The 16,271-nt window shown below is 43.0% G+C and overlaps 3 protein-coding genes across 14 annotated transcripts in view; 1 reads left to right on the forward strand and 2 right to left on the reverse strand.

The window, feature by feature from the left end:
• The window catches only part of LOC122406989 (uncharacterized), a 35,456-nt gene extending 24,008 nt beyond the window's left edge, over positions 1–11,448 (reverse strand). Inside the window, exons 1-3 of one of the 5 annotated variants that reach the window (XM_043412903.1) lie at positions 11,176–11,448; positions 10,700–10,893; positions 3,649–5,430 (exon numbers count right to left, since the gene is read on the reverse strand). In XM_043412903.1, coding sequence (XP_043268838.1) covers positions 3,649–5,336 — 1,688 coding nt within the window. In that variant the 5' untranslated portion in view covers positions 5,337–5,430; positions 10,700–10,893; positions 11,176–11,448. Of the gene's footprint in view, positions 1–3,648; positions 5,431–10,447 lie in introns of all 5 variants that reach the window. The other 4 variants (XM_043412906.1, XM_043412907.1, XM_043412905.1 and 1 more) reach the window with 4 other exon arrangements.
• A 356-nt stretch (positions 11,449–11,804) lies between these two features.
• Positions 11,805–14,808, forward strand: LOC122407295 (B-cell receptor-associated protein 31). Of its 8 annotated transcripts, none has more exons than XM_043413418.1 (4): positions 12,245–12,266; positions 12,392–12,494; positions 13,051–13,337; positions 13,589–14,808. In XM_043413418.1, exons 1-4 carry the CDS (start codon positions 12,260–12,262, stop codon positions 14,020–14,022), a joined length of 831 nt encoding a protein of 276 aa, XP_043269353.1. In that variant the 5' UTR covers positions 12,245–12,259; the 3' UTR covers positions 14,023–14,808. The 8 variants fall into 8 exon arrangements, with proteins under 8 accessions (XP_043269355.1, XP_043269356.1, XP_043269359.1 ...); XM_043413419.1 differs by having other exon boundaries at positions 13,054–13,337; XM_043413420.1 differs by lacking the exons at positions 12,245–12,266; positions 12,392–12,494 and adding an exon at positions 11,805–12,210.
• Positions 14,634–16,252, reverse strand: Chchd3 (Coiled-coil-helix-coiled-coil-helix domain containing 3). Its single transcript, XM_043413427.1, has 2 exons — positions 15,530–16,252; positions 14,634–15,092 (listed from the first exon to the last, which is right to left on the reverse strand). Exons 1-2 carry the CDS (start codon positions 15,966–15,968, stop codon positions 14,917–14,919), a joined length of 615 nt encoding a protein of 204 aa, XP_043269362.1. The 5' UTR covers positions 15,969–16,252; the 3' UTR covers positions 14,634–14,916.
• Between the last annotated feature and the right edge of the window lie 19 nt (positions 16,253–16,271).

Consider the following 16,271-nt stretch of genomic DNA (forward strand, 5'->3'; position numbering starts at 1 on the left):
GGTGAGTGGCCCGAGTGATGAAGGACGCCGCCTTCGCCGCAACTGGCGCCGGGGTGGCTTTCGTCGTTCGCGCAAGGGCGCATACACACGCGCGCCTTTGTATACGTAAGGAGCAAGGAGAAAGCGAGTATTATTAGGCTGGCTGATCGTATCGTATACACGCGGCACAAAACTCGTGTTAAACGATGGAGAACCGAGATTAAAATATAATCCGCCGATAGAGGGCCGCTGATCCGGGGCTAATTCTCGAGGGAGCCGGAACTCGAATCAAAGACGTCGCGGCGGCTGAGAGGCGAAAATGAATATTGATCCTTGAATTAGCCGAGGCCGAGGGAGAATTCCAAACAAAAATCACTCTTCGATGCATGCGAATTGACAAGCCTCGCGCGCTCACTAATCAATTTGCGTTTCGAGCTCTCTCCTCCGAATCTGCCTGAGATCAACGAGGACGATTACGAGCCGTGATTCATCGACGGCGCACTTTCACGCGCAACATTCAACAATCCGGGGAATAAAAAAATTACGTCTCCGACTGCAGTTACGAGTCGTCGGATTTTCGGGCCCTGGAAGTATCTGGGTCAAGAGAAAACCGATCGGACCCGCCGCCGAATCTCGAGGCTGCACGTGGTGGCCCGGTCCTCGAGAGCATCCTGCCTCACCGCGAGCAAATGTTTCCTCGCGCGGAATAATAACGCGAAAAGCAATTGACGCGCGGCCAAAGGTCCCGTCGAGAAATTCAACTTGCCTTCAATGGCACTCTCTCTCTCTCTCTCCGACATTTCGAACACGTTGATCAAAGCATTTGTTATTCCGGCGAGAATTTCACAATGACGTTTTGGGTCAACCAACCGCTTGGCGCATTAAACTTTTCGCGGAGTTTAATAGCTTCGCAAGCTCCGAGAATAGAGCGTCGTATTTTGAATAATCGTGTCAACGAGGGCAGTTTATCCGCGTTATTGTCGTCGGAACGCTCGGCGTTTTCCCATCCATTTATTTTTCATTCGTTCCCCGATGCGCGCCCGTTCACTTTCCCTCTTATCATCATTATTCGCCGTGATTCATGTTTATATTTGTGAAATGATCCCCCTCGGAATAGGAATTCGGCCGGACGCGTCCCTTCCGCGCGAAGCGGCGGCGCGTCCCTCAGAATATTCGTGTCGAACGAACCGACGACCTTGAACTCCTTTGCCGAAGCGAACTCGAGTTATCCGGAAAATCTGCGAGCGCCATTCGCGACGCCAATTTCCAGCTGTTTCGAGTTATTCAATTATGCGACGAGCAAACAAGGAATTTAGCGAGATCCTTCTGCGAGCCCGTTACTGGAATTTAATGGCTTCTGCGTGACTGAAAACTTTATGAAGCCCTGAATCCGGGCGAGAAAGCGAGCGCAGGCATTTGAGGTAATCCGTGCAAGGATTTTTCGAATCGTCCACCAATCTTCGGACACTTTTTTTCTCCGCGTTTAAATTCTTTTCGTAGAGAATTCAATTCCGCTATGAATTTTTCAAAGAAAATGCCTCTCGAGCTCGAAATTGAGGCGCGATTGAAAAATAAATAAATAAAAAAAAAAATAAAAAAAAAACGGTCGTGAAGGGCTTCGAAAAAGACTGGAGCCGACTCGATGCTCGTACAATGAACAGGTTCACACCGAGCACTCGTGATACTCGTTTAACAGCGTGTCGACAGTGAACCTTGGAAATCATGTCCGCCCAAGCAACAAGCTTTGTGCGGGGATTTCGTGGGATTCGATTCAAGGATCGCAGGTCGAGGCCACCGCGGTTACAATTGCCGAGAATTGCGAAGCCCCCGATCAAACTCGCTGCTGCATGCGGACTCGTACTCAAAAATCTTTAACTTCAGCAAATAATGAGACGACGTCTGGCCAAGAGAAACAAGCGATCAACGGAAAAAGATAAACCCGTCCGTGCGGATCGAACGACGTTACGGTACGAGACTCTTTCGGGGTTATTCGACGATGAGAATTTCAACGAGCTTTTTCAGCTCGATTTTTTTCGTTGAAAATCCATTCGTCTTTAGGCTGCAACTGTTTTCGTTAAAATCCGAAAGAAACTTTTGCACAAATTCGCTTCTCTCTGGATGCGGCGCGGAATAATCGAACGTTGAATCGACGCTAATAAGAGACGCGGCGCAAAGCGGGCGAAGCGAAAAATCATAAGTCATAAAATGAACGTTGGAGCGAGAGGAGTAACGAAGCAATAAAAGTTGGAAACTCATCGCAGCGGTGTGAAACTGGTCATTAAATTTGCCTGCAGTACCGGCGAAGATTCCTCTCGTACAATCTTCTGATCAAGTTTGTACGTAGTTTTTTCCTTCATTTAATGAAAAGTCTTTGCCAACGGGAAAAGGCCTCCGTTCTCAGGAAGATGAAAAAATGGTGCTGGGAACGAAGCACCGAAAATGCAGTTCGAATTTCCGCTCATTGGCCAATTAGAAAGTAACATTTTCAAAAACGTTCTTCACAGTAACCGAGAATCCAAAAGTTTGTCAAAATTTTAATCTTTCTGCAATAAACTGCAAAACACTTGTGCTACATTTCAAAATGCAAAGTCTCCCCCTATTCAGACTGAAACTCAGTTTGATAACATCTTAAAAAGGACTCTTGGCAAAGGGGGTTCCAGAGAACGATGAAAGCCCGGAAAAGTGATAAATCGAGGCTCGCGGTAGCAACCAGAGACGTTTCAAAAAGCTATTCGCACTTAATCAAAGACGAAAACTAGAGTTCCTGGCGCGTCGTGTCCAATTGTTTTCGCCTTCGTTCAGAGTCTTTTTATTACGCATTCGATTGGAAAAGTTTTGAGAATTTCTCAAACTCGCGTATTTAAAACTAGTTTTTTTTTGCATGAGATTTTGACTCGGAATTCCGTAGACGGAGGCGTTCGAGAACCACGAATTTACCACTTTTTCACGCACGCTTTTCGACGCTCATATTTTTTGCATTCCGTGTCTAGTGATATCTGGTGATATTGGTTAAAATGTGGTGATATTTGAGACAGTCGTTCGTGACTCGCACTACTTTAGGACACTTTTGTCTTTGGGTTCGTAGATCGTCGTGAGATTGGAGAAAGCCAATGCCTGGTTAACCTTGAGAAAGATAAATTTAAGTGTGGAAAATTCGTTCTTCGGACTTTCGTAACTTGTGACATCTGCAAAGTTGAGAAATACAATTTTGACAGGTACGTTTTGGTCGTTACCGATGTCGAGCATATTCGATTAAAAAAACATCTTTAAATCGCTCAGTTGCGAATTGAAAAAGGTGCTACAGGATGCTGAATAACTCTCTGGAAACCCAACGCGAGTCATTCTTGTCCAAGCGAAATGATAAAAACGCTCAAAGTGGCATTTTTCGGGAGAAAATCATTGAAAAACATTTTTCTTGGGCGTCAAGAATTTCATCAAATTTGTTCACACGAGACAACCGAATTAGCAGCGACGTTGGGGTCCCAGGGAAGCATAATTAATGACGCCGAAGTTTGCAACGTCGGAGTCCAGCGAAATGATGTAAAAAAAACGCTCAAATAACTACAGTAATTTTGCAATCTTGTTTTTTCGTCCATTTCGTTGGATTGAAACTCCGCGCAAAGTTCAGCGTCGTGTACGATTATAGCGAAAGTGCTCGACGAGACTTGCCTGATGTAAATAATGACATTATTGGTGGATATCCTTTTCCATCCGCGTGGTTCCGGGATGCTCGTAAGCTTGAGATTGTTGTATTGTTGGGAGCGGTGTTGATGTTGATGCCGATGGTTGGGATCGGTCTCATTGGCGACAAGACAAGTAGCGTTGTTATGATTTTGGTGTGTGACGTTTTGATTGATGGATCTTGGTGGGGGAGGTTGTTGTCCTGGGAAAATATTGGGGTTGAGGGGATCACTGGAAAGCGTAACTTGACACTCATTGGGACCGTCGAGTATGCTGGCGCTGCTTCGCCCGCTGGCTTCGCTGCTATTACTACTATTGCTACTATTGCTAATGCAGGATGATTCGACGATGTCCAACGTGGCGGAGTGACAGCGTCGAATTTGCGTGCTAATAAGGTCGGCGTTGAGAGAATCGCTATTTTGTTTATCGATCATGAGGTCGTTATGATCGAGGCCGAGGCTGGGTACGCGATTCGCTTTGGAGCTGGTATTGCGCCTCGAGTAGGTGGTTGCACGGGGATATGGATCGTTGGTAAAGACCGAAGTGGGGTTCGTCGAGGGAGAGGACGACGCGGACGAGTACGAGGAAGAGGAAGAGGACGAGGAAGAGGAAGCGGAGGAAGATGAGAGAGATCTGGGATTGCCGGGAGGTTGGACGGGCGGATGATCGTGGCAAAGGGACGAATTCGAAGGAACGGGCTCGTTGTAACGAAGAATATTGGGAATATTGGGAGGCTGCGCCCGAGTTAAACTCGTCAGTCCAGCGGTGACATGCCGCAACATCGTCGTCTCGGAGTCTCTCGAGTCTTTGTCACTGTCCTCGTTTTGGGACGAGGCAACGCCAGCGTTGCCAACGAGCAAAACGCGCGAATTTGATCGTTGCACGGTCAAACCGGGGCTCGAGAGGTCCTCGTCGTTTTGCCCGGCAGAAGAGCGCGCGCGTCCGGACGCATCGTCGCAGCACTCGAGGCGGAAGGTACATCGAGCGCTGTCGATTTCTCCGACGTTGCTCGATATCGCACCTGCGATCGCTCCTTCCTCGCGATCCTCTTCTTTCCTGCTGTAACGGCTCTCGTCGGCCTCCTCCTCGACGGACGCGAGCCGCTCTCTCCGCTTCCGTTCCTCTTCATCTTCGACCCTTGATTCGCTCACCACTCCGCCTCCTCCTCCGGCGCACTCGACGAGCTCGCAATTCTCCGCTGACTCTTCGGTCTCGCGCGACGAACCGCTCGCCGCAAAATTGCTCCTCCGAGACGAAGCTTTACCGAGTCCTTTGTCAATCTGGTGGTTGAAACCGACCTGCGGCTCCACTCCCACCGGCGACGATCTCTGCTCACCAAAACCTTCGCAACTCGAGACCAGCGCCTCAGCATTGTTGTTTACTAGTGTCCCCGGATAAAGCAACTTTTCACTAGGACCGTACACGAACACTCCTCGATTTCGAGGCAAATTCTGTTGTATCCCTCGCTGCTTCGTTCCCCGATTCTCACGCACATGCTGCTGCTGCTGCTGCTGTTGCTGCTGATGATGGGGATGATGATGAGGATGATGATGATGAAGATGATGCTGTTGCTGATTCTGCTGACTGCTGTGATTAAGTTTCTGTTGATGCTGCTGATAAACGACGCGATTCGGGGGAACAGGGTGAGAGATCGGTTCTTCAGGCTTGCCGGCCATGATCCAGGTCCAGCAGTGCAGGGCGCCGCGCCACCGACATCACTGGAACACACGGCGATCTCCTCCGACCCTCCACTAACCCCTGCTGCATCCTCTAAACACACAAATCAATCGGTTAATCTCTTGTCAAACGATGGCAAAACAAATCTCGGTTACTCAATATTTTATGACGCTGAAGTTTCCAACGTTTAAGTCCAACGAAATGATCGATAAAAACTCTCCAATAATTCCAGTAATTCTCCTATTTTGTTCCCTGCCAAATTTGCGATTCGTAGTTTTTCAAGCTGCACCAACGATTCGTGAAACAATAAATTGGTTAATTACAAACGTTTTTTTCGTTCATTTCGTTGGACTCGAACGTTGGAAACTTCAGCGTCGTAATATTTTCCTGTTATCCAATCCCGCATCGTTCGAACGCTTCGAAATTTATTCGGATCCGTCCTTTCAAAAGGTAGAAAAATAAATAAAATTGCTAAACGAGCTGATTTCAACACTCGACAGAATCACGACCGAAAACAAAATTTCGTTGCGTTCCCTCGATGCGAATTTCGCTTAGAGCCTTTTTTTCTCACATCGAACCTCGTACCAAAAAGCGACCTTTGCACCGAGCATATTTACTCGATCGGACACCCGAATTTGGCCACTTTCCGACCTCCCTTCGTGCCCTAACCGTGAATCTTCAATCGCTCGATACCGTTCGACGCTCCTCTTCGAATAGCATTGCAACAAAAAAATCGAACGTTTTCCAACCGCAGTCGTATTCTCACCGACGAATCGACCACAAGCCTGATAAAAAGCCGGTCCGAATGTTCGACGAGAATAATTATGCGACGATCGACGGCAGACCGCAAAGTGCGTAAAAACTCGTCGGCATTTTCTTTACGAATGTGTAAGGAGGGTGGATCACGAAATTAAAATAATCAAAATTTCATCAAATTTCGTTATAACGTTCTTTGCCATCGAGTACACAAATACAATTTTTTTCAAATTTTTTTACCACACGGTTATCGAACGAAATGATATAAAAAAAGCTCTCAAATAATTCCAGTAAATCTTCAACATAGTTTCCCGTCGAATTTGAAACTTGTAGTTTTTCAACCTACACCGATGATTCGTCAAATAAATAATCGATTAATTACAAATCTTTTTTTCCTTCATTTCGTTGAACTCTAACGTTGCAAACTTCAGCGTCGTGAGATGTATAGACGTCAACTTTAGTGTTCAATTGCTCGAGAGTTGTGTGGTAGAAAAATCTAAAAAATTTATATCGTCTTATATATTTTCAAAGAATAAGTTTACCAAATTTAATGAAATTCTTCATATTTTTAACATGCTTTGGCAAGGCAACATTGTGTCCTCGCGATCCACCCTCCTTAAGGAGTTTCGGTACAGGCGATACAATATTGCTAAACCATGCTGAAAACATAAAAAATTTCGAAAAGTTGAGAATTTTATAAAATATCGTGAACATATTATTTAGTGCCAAATTTGACAATACAAATTTTCAAAGATTTTTCTTCTGCACAGTTATCGAGTAATTGATCACTAAAGTTGACGCGTTCACATCCCGGGCATAAGAAATCTGCTTTAAGGAAGTTGAGGCATTAGAATGAAAATAATGATGTCATCGCTTTTAAACCGAGTGCATCTTATAAAGTGAAGTGTCAAAAAAAACAGTTAAATTTTCAGACAGTTTACGAGCGTCGTTGCTGAGAAAAATCAATAACAATTTGAGCCAAATAACATGTAATCTTATGGAAGTCAAGACACATTCAGTGATAGCTCCGTTAAAAATGATGCTAAAAATATGAAATTTTTTGGGCAACATGAACGAGGCTTGCCGAATAATGTCAATTTTTTTCAGATTTATTAGGAGATTTGCTGAGATTATATTAATAATAATCTGTTTCCCGTGCAGTTTTTTGAGGCTAGGATCGTCACCGTTCGTGTTTTCGACCGAGCTTTCACCAGTTTTTCGTCTTTTTTTCCCAAACTTTTCTTCAAAGTGTATGCAACATTGCCAAACTGTAAACTGGCCTAACTTTTGAAAGGTACAGGTGATAACTTTTGGATAAAAAAAATGACTGTACAGCCTCAACTTCCTCAATGCGTAATTACTCGATAACTAAGTAGAAGAAAATTTTGAAAAAATGTCGCACTTGATGTCGAACAACATTGTCACGAAATTTCATAAATTTCTTAATATTTAGACTTCTGTACCGAAACTCCTTAAAGCGACCGAAACGAGAGCTCAATTTTGTCCGAGCCTGTACAAAGTGCCACTTGCGGAGGATAACAAAGCAACAAACTAGTTGCGCGCGGCGCAGCAGTAACAACGTGAATTTTAAAAAAATGAAGGAAAGCTCAGTCCCGAGGTGCGCATCTGCGTTTGTACTATTTAGCCCCCTCCCTTCGACAGACGAGCGCTTTCTCCGAGTCCATATGGGAATAAAGCTATACGCGAGTCGTTTGACGGTGGACTATCGCGTTCTATGGCTAACTTTCCGCCCGAGAGTCGTACCAAACTCGAACGTGTGCGAGGCCATGTGCGTGTGTGTGTGTGTGTGTGTGCGAGAGACACATGGACACGCGTATTCAGTCACGGTCAATGAACGATCGACGAGTCGGGGGCGCTCGTGGCCCTCGTGTGCTTGTGATGCCTCTCACTACCTACACGTGCGTCACCTCGATTCCCAACATTTTATCCAATCCGATTTGTCTCTAACTTCGAACCGACGAAAACACCAATTTTTAATCCTCCGACTCGCTCCCGGGCGAGTCTTGCTTCAAAACATTTATTCTCCCCTCCCCGTCTCTGTGTGCGTGTACGCGTGTTTATTTTTTCCATCGCGCCGGCTTCGTGCGCGACCTCCTTTCAACACTTTTGTCCAAACGAGCGTGTTTCCACTCTTACGTCAACGAAAACATGGAGGATTTTTATTATTTTCGTCGCTTCTTACTTGAAAAATGTCCTCGCATCCTCCTCGTTTGTATCAATATTTTTCATCACTTCGTTTGGATGACGTTGAAGTTTGCAACGTTCGAGGCCAACGAAATGATTTTTAATAACTCCCCAATAACTACAGTAATTCTCCAATTCTGTTATACCCGCCTAATTTGCAATTCGTAGTTTTTCACAGTCTACTCCGGTGAACGGTGAAATAAAAAATTCCTTTTACAAATAATGTTTATTTCGTTAATGTCGTTGGACTCGAACGCTGCAAACTTCAGCGTCGTTTGGCTCATCGATGCTCCAAGTTCTCGGCAAACAATTTTTTCCACAGTCAATCATTCCCGGCTGTGAGATTTTCTTCAAATTTCGTGTCTTTCGTAATCGATTCTTTAAAAATCGTTTTTTCATTACGAATTCGGGAGAGCGAAATGATAAAGGTTTGAGGAGAGGCCCCCGAATTTGAAGAAAAAAAATGGGGGCTGTTGCACAGCAACCCGGAATTGAGCAAAGCGTTTTCCTAAAGTTTCCCCAACTTTGGATGCCTCCAAACGTCAATTTGCGGGCGTCTATTAAAAAGCAGACGAAACGGAGTCTTGAATCGAGATTTCCGTGAAGTTTAAACTGAGAGAGGCTAAAATCCGAGTCGTCGAACCCTTCGCCTACTTCAACGGTGAGAGGAGAGTGTACATTTGAAAAAATAGCGCATACGATTTCAAAAGCAGTGATCGTTGTAATGAAAAAGTCGAAAAGTTGATCTTGAAAATAGTAGATGTAACAAGGGCCTGTAATTTGATGCACGGGCAGTGAGGAACGACGGAGAATCGGTAAACGAAACCTGTTGTCATCACACAAACGTAGATGCACACAAACACGGCGCGCGCACAATCTGCGAGCGTACGGCAAAGGCGACAGAGGCAGAGTGAAAGAGAGCGAGCGAGCCGGAGGTCGGGGAGGAAGGGGAGGGGGGAGCGTAGAGAAATTTCGATAGGATAAAAAAAAAGAGACGGGTGGATGAAGATTATTGGCGAAGGTATAGAAGCGCCGTTGGAGGATTTGTAGCGTGTATGGACGAGAGATTGATGCGGGTCACTTGCTTTCTCGGGCGTCGCTCGTTCGCCGCAACAATAACGAGACGACACTTGCCTGGCACGTTCGAACTTCCCCCGACAGACAATCGATGCTCGTACACGCATCGGAACACAGGCAGGCAGGCAGGCAGGCAGGCGGGCGGGCAAGCACGCACGCACATACACACGAAAAGAGACGTCCAAGGTCCGTAAAGCAGAGAGCAAATCAGCCAAGTGCAACGGAGTTACGTCATCGTCCACAACGGCGCTGATCTCGTACGTTTCGTCGGTGATTAAACGCAAAAACCTCCGAGATATTACGTATATATTGTGGCGCGATCATTCGTTCATATGGAAGGAAGAAGACATCGGTGGAGGAAGGGAAGAGGGGGGGAGGGAGGAGAAAAATCACCGAAACGACGACACACACAACGGGCGCGCGCGTTCTTCGGCCTGGCTCGAACGATGTTTCGATTCGAGTACGCGAAGAAGCAGGGAGGAGGAACGAGGAGCGAGAGAAGGGAAGGGGGGACAGACTGAATTGAAGATAGTCGCGATCGTTCCTCGTAAAATGTATGTTATGTTTGTGTATTCGTCGATGTGAAAATATGAAGAAGGTAAAATGAGGAGAGAAGGTCGGCTCGATCGAGTACACGAATGTGTGCTATAGCTCGTCTCTCGTATGTCATATTGCACGAGGTCCGCTCCCTCGCGCGCTAGCCTCTTTAGAGCAGGGAGAGAGAGTGTGCCAACTTCGTCCCTGTTTTCCGCGTTTCTACAACGTATTTAACGATTTATTATCGCGCGTAATAATGTTAGTGGTACAAGTTGGCGGTAGGAGCTATATGTATCCAAGTATAGAAGGAAATAGACGGAGAGAGCCGCCTCGTATTATTTCGTTCGTAGCCGTAAATCAAAAGTCTAAGGTCGTCCCGTCCCGGAATTTACGTTATTTTTTTCGTCTTGAGGAATCATTGAAAATTTTTTATGGACAAAGTATACCGGTCGTGTCGTCGTACGACAAACGTGTGCTACGCTTTTACGCACAAGAATCACAAATCACGTATACACTACATGATTCGCGCACGCACCATCACCGATACGACGACACAAGCTGCTCGACAGATTTATACGGATACGTATAAATATATATATATATATATGTTACTCTGTTAATCGAAATGGACAAACAACGATACACCACGCGTCACTCCCGATGATTATTATCGAACGAATACAAATATTGTAGACGGATGGGAAAACAATAGTAATCAACAAACGACGATAAAACGAAGAACGAGAGCGAGCGCGAAGTATTTTTTTGTAGTACAAGTTCAACTCACGACAGGCACAAAAGAGCAGCGATCGCCTCAGTCCACACGATTCGTGGTGGTATACATATATCCAGGGATATAAAGAAGCCAATAGCGTTACTCGATGCTGCTTTTTCGGGAGTCAACACCTGCCCGTTTTTTAGCGGCCCGAACGACTGGCTAATTAATGTCTCGTTCCGCGAGAGTACACTTAACGTGCCACACTACACAAGGGACAAGAATAGATGTATATTTCTCCTTATCTTTTTTTTTTTTTTTTTTTTTATATATTTTACAACTTTACGTCACTTTTCTGTTAGAATTTTCACAATTCACCAAATATATGACACTTTTCTCGTACGATATACGTGAATTTCTTTTTAAATATCGCCCCACACTCATGCCCATTTTATTTTATTTATATTTTCTTCCTTTTTTTTCTTCGTAAGAGCGAAAAAAAGTACTATAACGCTGTTTACGCCGCACCACCAGAGATACCTACGTACACTGCTGTTGTCGATGTTCCTTCTTCGACGACACTACCACTGCCGCCGCCCCTACTCTCTCCAATCAACATCCACACAAAACACTTATCACCGATCATAAATTATTATCCACGACATCCATAAAAAATCATCTCCTTTTACTGCACAACTGCGAATCCCTATATCCACCAGAAGGACGTACGTACGTACGTACTACCGCGCGCCGTACTGTATATTTGTGTACTACGCTCTCTATTCGCGTAACTGATATTGGGAAAATAATGGCTCCCTCTGCATACCCAGAGAACACCGAGAGACTAGACGGGAGAGAGAGAGAGTGAGAAAACCTCTGGGAACGAGAGAAAACGAGAAGGAGTGAATGAGAGAGAGAGAGAGAAGAGAAAGAGCTTGTGAGTCAAAACTACATCGATGCTCCCGAAACGACATCTCCCCGCGCTTTGCGGCGTCACTGCTGAACAAAATGTTTCGAGTATGAGCTTCTTCCTTCGGCCGGCTGATGGCGCTGTCAATACCGCCAATTTGGAAATATATTTTTTCATAGCATTTTTAGAACCTTTGTTTCCAACAAAAATAAGTGTGGCACATGCCCTCAGTGGGAGATAGCCATTCAGGAAGAGAAGAAGAAGAAGAACAAAAATAAGCTTCTAGTTGCTAGTGGTTGTAACACGAGAAAAACATAATTTTTGGAATCTGTAATCAGAATAGCTTCAATGCTGAAAAAGACTAATTAAAATTGAAAATATGGAAAAACATCAAAAAGTAGTAAACTTCACAAAAAGAATAGTGACGAAAATTCTATTCTGTCATAATATATTGTTAACTTTCAAAATTTCACTCAAACTTTGATTTGCAATTGAAACATGAAAATTGATAATCTTGGCGGGCATTATTTTCACCTGTGAGACAAGCTTGCATAATGAACGAACAGTGACGAGGGAGTTATTGAATTCCTAATTAAAAAAAAATGAGAATCGATGACTCATATTTGCTCTCGTCAAATCACACCACGTATTCGGCTCTGACATGGAGGCATGAGTAAGCAAATAAAGAGGCGCAGAAATATATTTAATTGTCACATCTTCCAATGATATGTGAGTCTTTCGTTGCCGTGTACACCCTTCTTTTAGTTCGAAATTAACACTACTCGTATAATAAACTTTTGTCAAAATATACGTACAACTTTGTATTGTACGCTGATTCTCGCGTTTGTCGGTAGGTGGTGAGTTGTTAAATTTACCACGTATTCGATATCAAAAAGCAAGTACAGTGCGTACAGTCGAATGGGAAATCGAGGACAAGATTCGCCGACGAGTGAAGAAGTAAGACGCGAACAATCGTTTTTTGAACAACACAATTGGTCAAAACGCACAAACAAAGAAATCTTATTCGTTGTTCAGCTTCCTCCGCGAATAGCCATATAATCTACTGAAATCGAAAAAAAAAACAAAAAATATACACTTCACCATGACGTCATCAACTGGCGAAATTTATTTATAAACTCGTCACTCGTCACCGCTTCTCGTACTTTGAGCCACATCTACGGGATTAGCTACGTGTAACATCGAACTCTCTTCATGATCGTAACCTCGAAATACATCGCCATCGGAATTTAATCATTTTAAACGACTTTTACTGTGTCTGGACGTTCAGTTATAAATTCGGAGTATTTTTCTGTGTCGAGCACGAAGTACGGCGATTGCGTCGGTAATTATATGATAACTATTGTGGTCGAGCCGGGTAGTGAAGCGAAATATTCTCTAATTAGCCGGTTTCATATAAATATAATAGGAGCCTAGTGTACATATTGGGAATCGTAGAAATAATAAAATTCCATGTTTTTTTTTTTTTTCATACTATATACTGTTTTGGTTGCAGCAGAATAAAAGTTGGAAAAATGAGTCTCCAGTGGACGTTGATCGCCTCCTTTCTCTACCTCGAAGTTTTCATCGTTTTGCTCTTAGTACTCCCAATAGCATCGCCGAAAAGATGGCAACGACTTTTCAGATCGTCGTTCCTTCAAAGCATGAGTAATCAAGCCTCCTTCTACTTCCTCATGCTCCTTGCGATCCTCGTTCTCTTCCTCCTGGATGCCATAAGAGAAATTCGTAAATATTCAACCGTCGAGCCTGGAGACCATCAACATTTGAATGTCGAAATGCAAGGTAATTTTTTTTATCTCTTTGCTTTTCTGGAATGCTGAAAATTTAATCGAACCGAGCCAAAACTCCTATTTTGGAGTCAAGAGAGTATAAAAGATTTTCCTATGAATTCTGGATTTATGTAAATTGACTCATAGAAATTTTGAATGAAATATTTTGTTTGTTGATATGGATCGAATCACAGATCGACTGATGAAACTGTCTATGAAATTTCACTACAACAATGGCTGATGTAATTACTTATCGAATTCCAGGTAACATGAGACTCTTCAGAGCACAAAGGAACTTCTACATTTCGGGCTTCGCGCTATTCCTGAGTTTGGTGATTCGGCGCTTGGTCACTTTAATTTCGACCCAAGCAACTTTGTTGGCACAGAGCGAGGCTGCTCTGCGCCAAGCGGAGTCGGCAACTACCACAGCGAAGACCCTTATTTCTGAGAAGGAATCCGGGGAAGTTGCTCAGAACGATTCCAACGAAGCTCATGACAAAGTAGCAGTTGAATTGAAGAACCGGATAAAAGAATTGGAAGGCAAGAACAAAGAGCTGGAGACTCAATTGAGTACAGAAAAGAAAGATAAACAAGCACTCAAATCACAAGCCGAGTCTTTGACCAAAGAGTACGATCGTTTGAACGCTGAGCATGCAAAATTGGTCCAAGCAGAAGGCAGCAACAAGAAGAGCGATTAGACGAAGTTCCAACAATTTTTTGCTTCGAGCTATTGTTCCGGTGATATTTGTCTCGCGATAATTTGTTACTTCCAAAAATCGCATTATTGCACCTGTACGTTTAAGATTCTTATCATGTTTTATATAATTATTCGCAAAAAGCGAATCGAATTAATCATTGATGGTTTGCCGTATAGAAAACAATATTTTCGAGGAGGCGGCGAGTTCGCCCGTGCTAGCTAACCCCTCGATTCTCAATTTCTCGTTCATTCCCCCCACTTCTCGACACGACTTGACACGGAGCAAACGAAAATAGCGGCACTTTGCTGCTGTATCTTAAAATACAAGCTCTCCTCCCAAGAATATTTCGATAATTCGAGTTTTCGGTGACGGTCTTTTTTTTCACATACCGTTTCAACGATCGTTGCATTTTCGCTTCTCGCTGCTCAATTGTGTATGCATCAAAGCATGGATCAAAATACGTACTCATGGTAAAAGATCAAATTGTATTACAATCGCATGGAGCTGATAAATTTTTTATGATGATTCATCGTGATGTCATTAATAAAGCACTTAGTTTTCTAATTTAATATGAACGAAAAACAATCTATTATATGGGGAATACAATTACGTTCTCATACAACAATCGAGATTTTATTAGAAGTTGCTGTACATAACTTTGACCTTTTCTTCTTGGTTTATTCAAGTACTTGTCCTCGTTGAGTATCCATCTGCGCTTGCCATGTTTGGCAACAACATTGTTATTATATCGCGCGCAGATAATAAAATAAATATTTATTTCCTATACATCATTGTGTAGTCTGTACTCGATAGACAACTAATATATCATCATTATTCCAACAAAGGAACATCAAATTCCTCTTTTCAGCAACATTCCATTTACCGACTTTTATACTAGCAACGTGCCGCTATCAAGCCGGCGCGTCGCTGGTCTACGCAGTTGCTGAACTCTTCCACTAGGCTCGAACACTTCAAGATCTCTTTGGGATGATCCTGGTAACAACGAAGTACTTTTTCCTTGTTCTCTATACATGGCGGCACTACAGAACTCACATCGATCTTCTTTTTGCCTGTCAAAAATATTAAAGATGTTTCAATAGGAATGAGAATAGGAACTTTAAAGAGGCTTGACAAAATAGATGTATAATTCTTCTTTCCAAATTATTGAAAATTTTGTTGTGAAATCAATATTCTCAATAACATTTTTAAACTCTATACTACTTTAAAAAAATTGTTATTCTGATTTTTATAAGGATTGCATGACATTGATCATTCCTGGAAAAATCATAAATATAAGATTTAAAATATTTTATAGATTCTTTTATAGATTTTTATCATTTATCGAAATTGAGATAAGTGACAGTCAAGTTTGTTTGATTTTCCTGATAAGTATATATTTAACTGCCGATTGGACAATATTTGAAATAATAAAACTGATGTCCTTTAATGATTTGAAATTGTTTTTCTCTGATGATATTAAACTCAATATAACGAATATATATCTAACCTTGAGCAGCAGCAACTTGATCGACGGCTCGTTGATATTCGGTTTCCAAAATTTTATCAATTTTTGCATGATTCTCTTTCAAATTTTGCATACGTCTCTGCCAATAAATATTTTGATCCCTAAGTTCTTCCTCCTTTAGCTGCTGCATTTTGAGAGCCGATATTGTGTATTCGGGATTACTTTGAACCGGATTAACATTATAAGATCTAGAAGGAGGAGGAGTAGGCTGTCCGTAAATTTCTTCGGGTTTTTCGTTTTGTTTAACGGAACTAGATTCCCACTGTCGGCCAGTTTTCACTTCCTTCGGGGACGGAGTTTCCGTCTTAGGATTAGCAACTCCTTGAGCAAGACGTTTTACTACTCCTTCCGAAATATGAATAACGTCGAGTTCCTCATCGTTCGTGATGGTTAACTTTCGGGTACTTTGACCAGAGCCCATGCTCGGTGCGATCTAATTTATCAAATAATATAACCTTGTCAATTAAAGTGGATTCTGGAAGAGCTAACTACTTTTGTGGTTAGCTGGGATTTGACACTTTTTTCAATCCGATCGAAAACTATAATCAAGAACCTCTTGTCTCACAATTTTTAACGTCAAAGCTTAGCCATTTATACGAATGCCCAAAGGACATTAGAAAATTACTTTATTTTCTTGTCGTCACTCGTGATTTTACATAAATAATGTCAAGTTACATAAAATTTGATAATAGTAGTGGACGTCGTCCACGTAGCGGACAATTGT

This window comes from Venturia canescens, chromosome 2 (genome assembly GCF_019457755.1).
Source record: "Venturia canescens isolate UGA chromosome 2, ASM1945775v1, whole genome shotgun sequence".
Taxonomy (NCBI): domain Eukaryota; kingdom Metazoa; phylum Arthropoda; class Insecta; order Hymenoptera; family Ichneumonidae; genus Venturia; species Venturia canescens.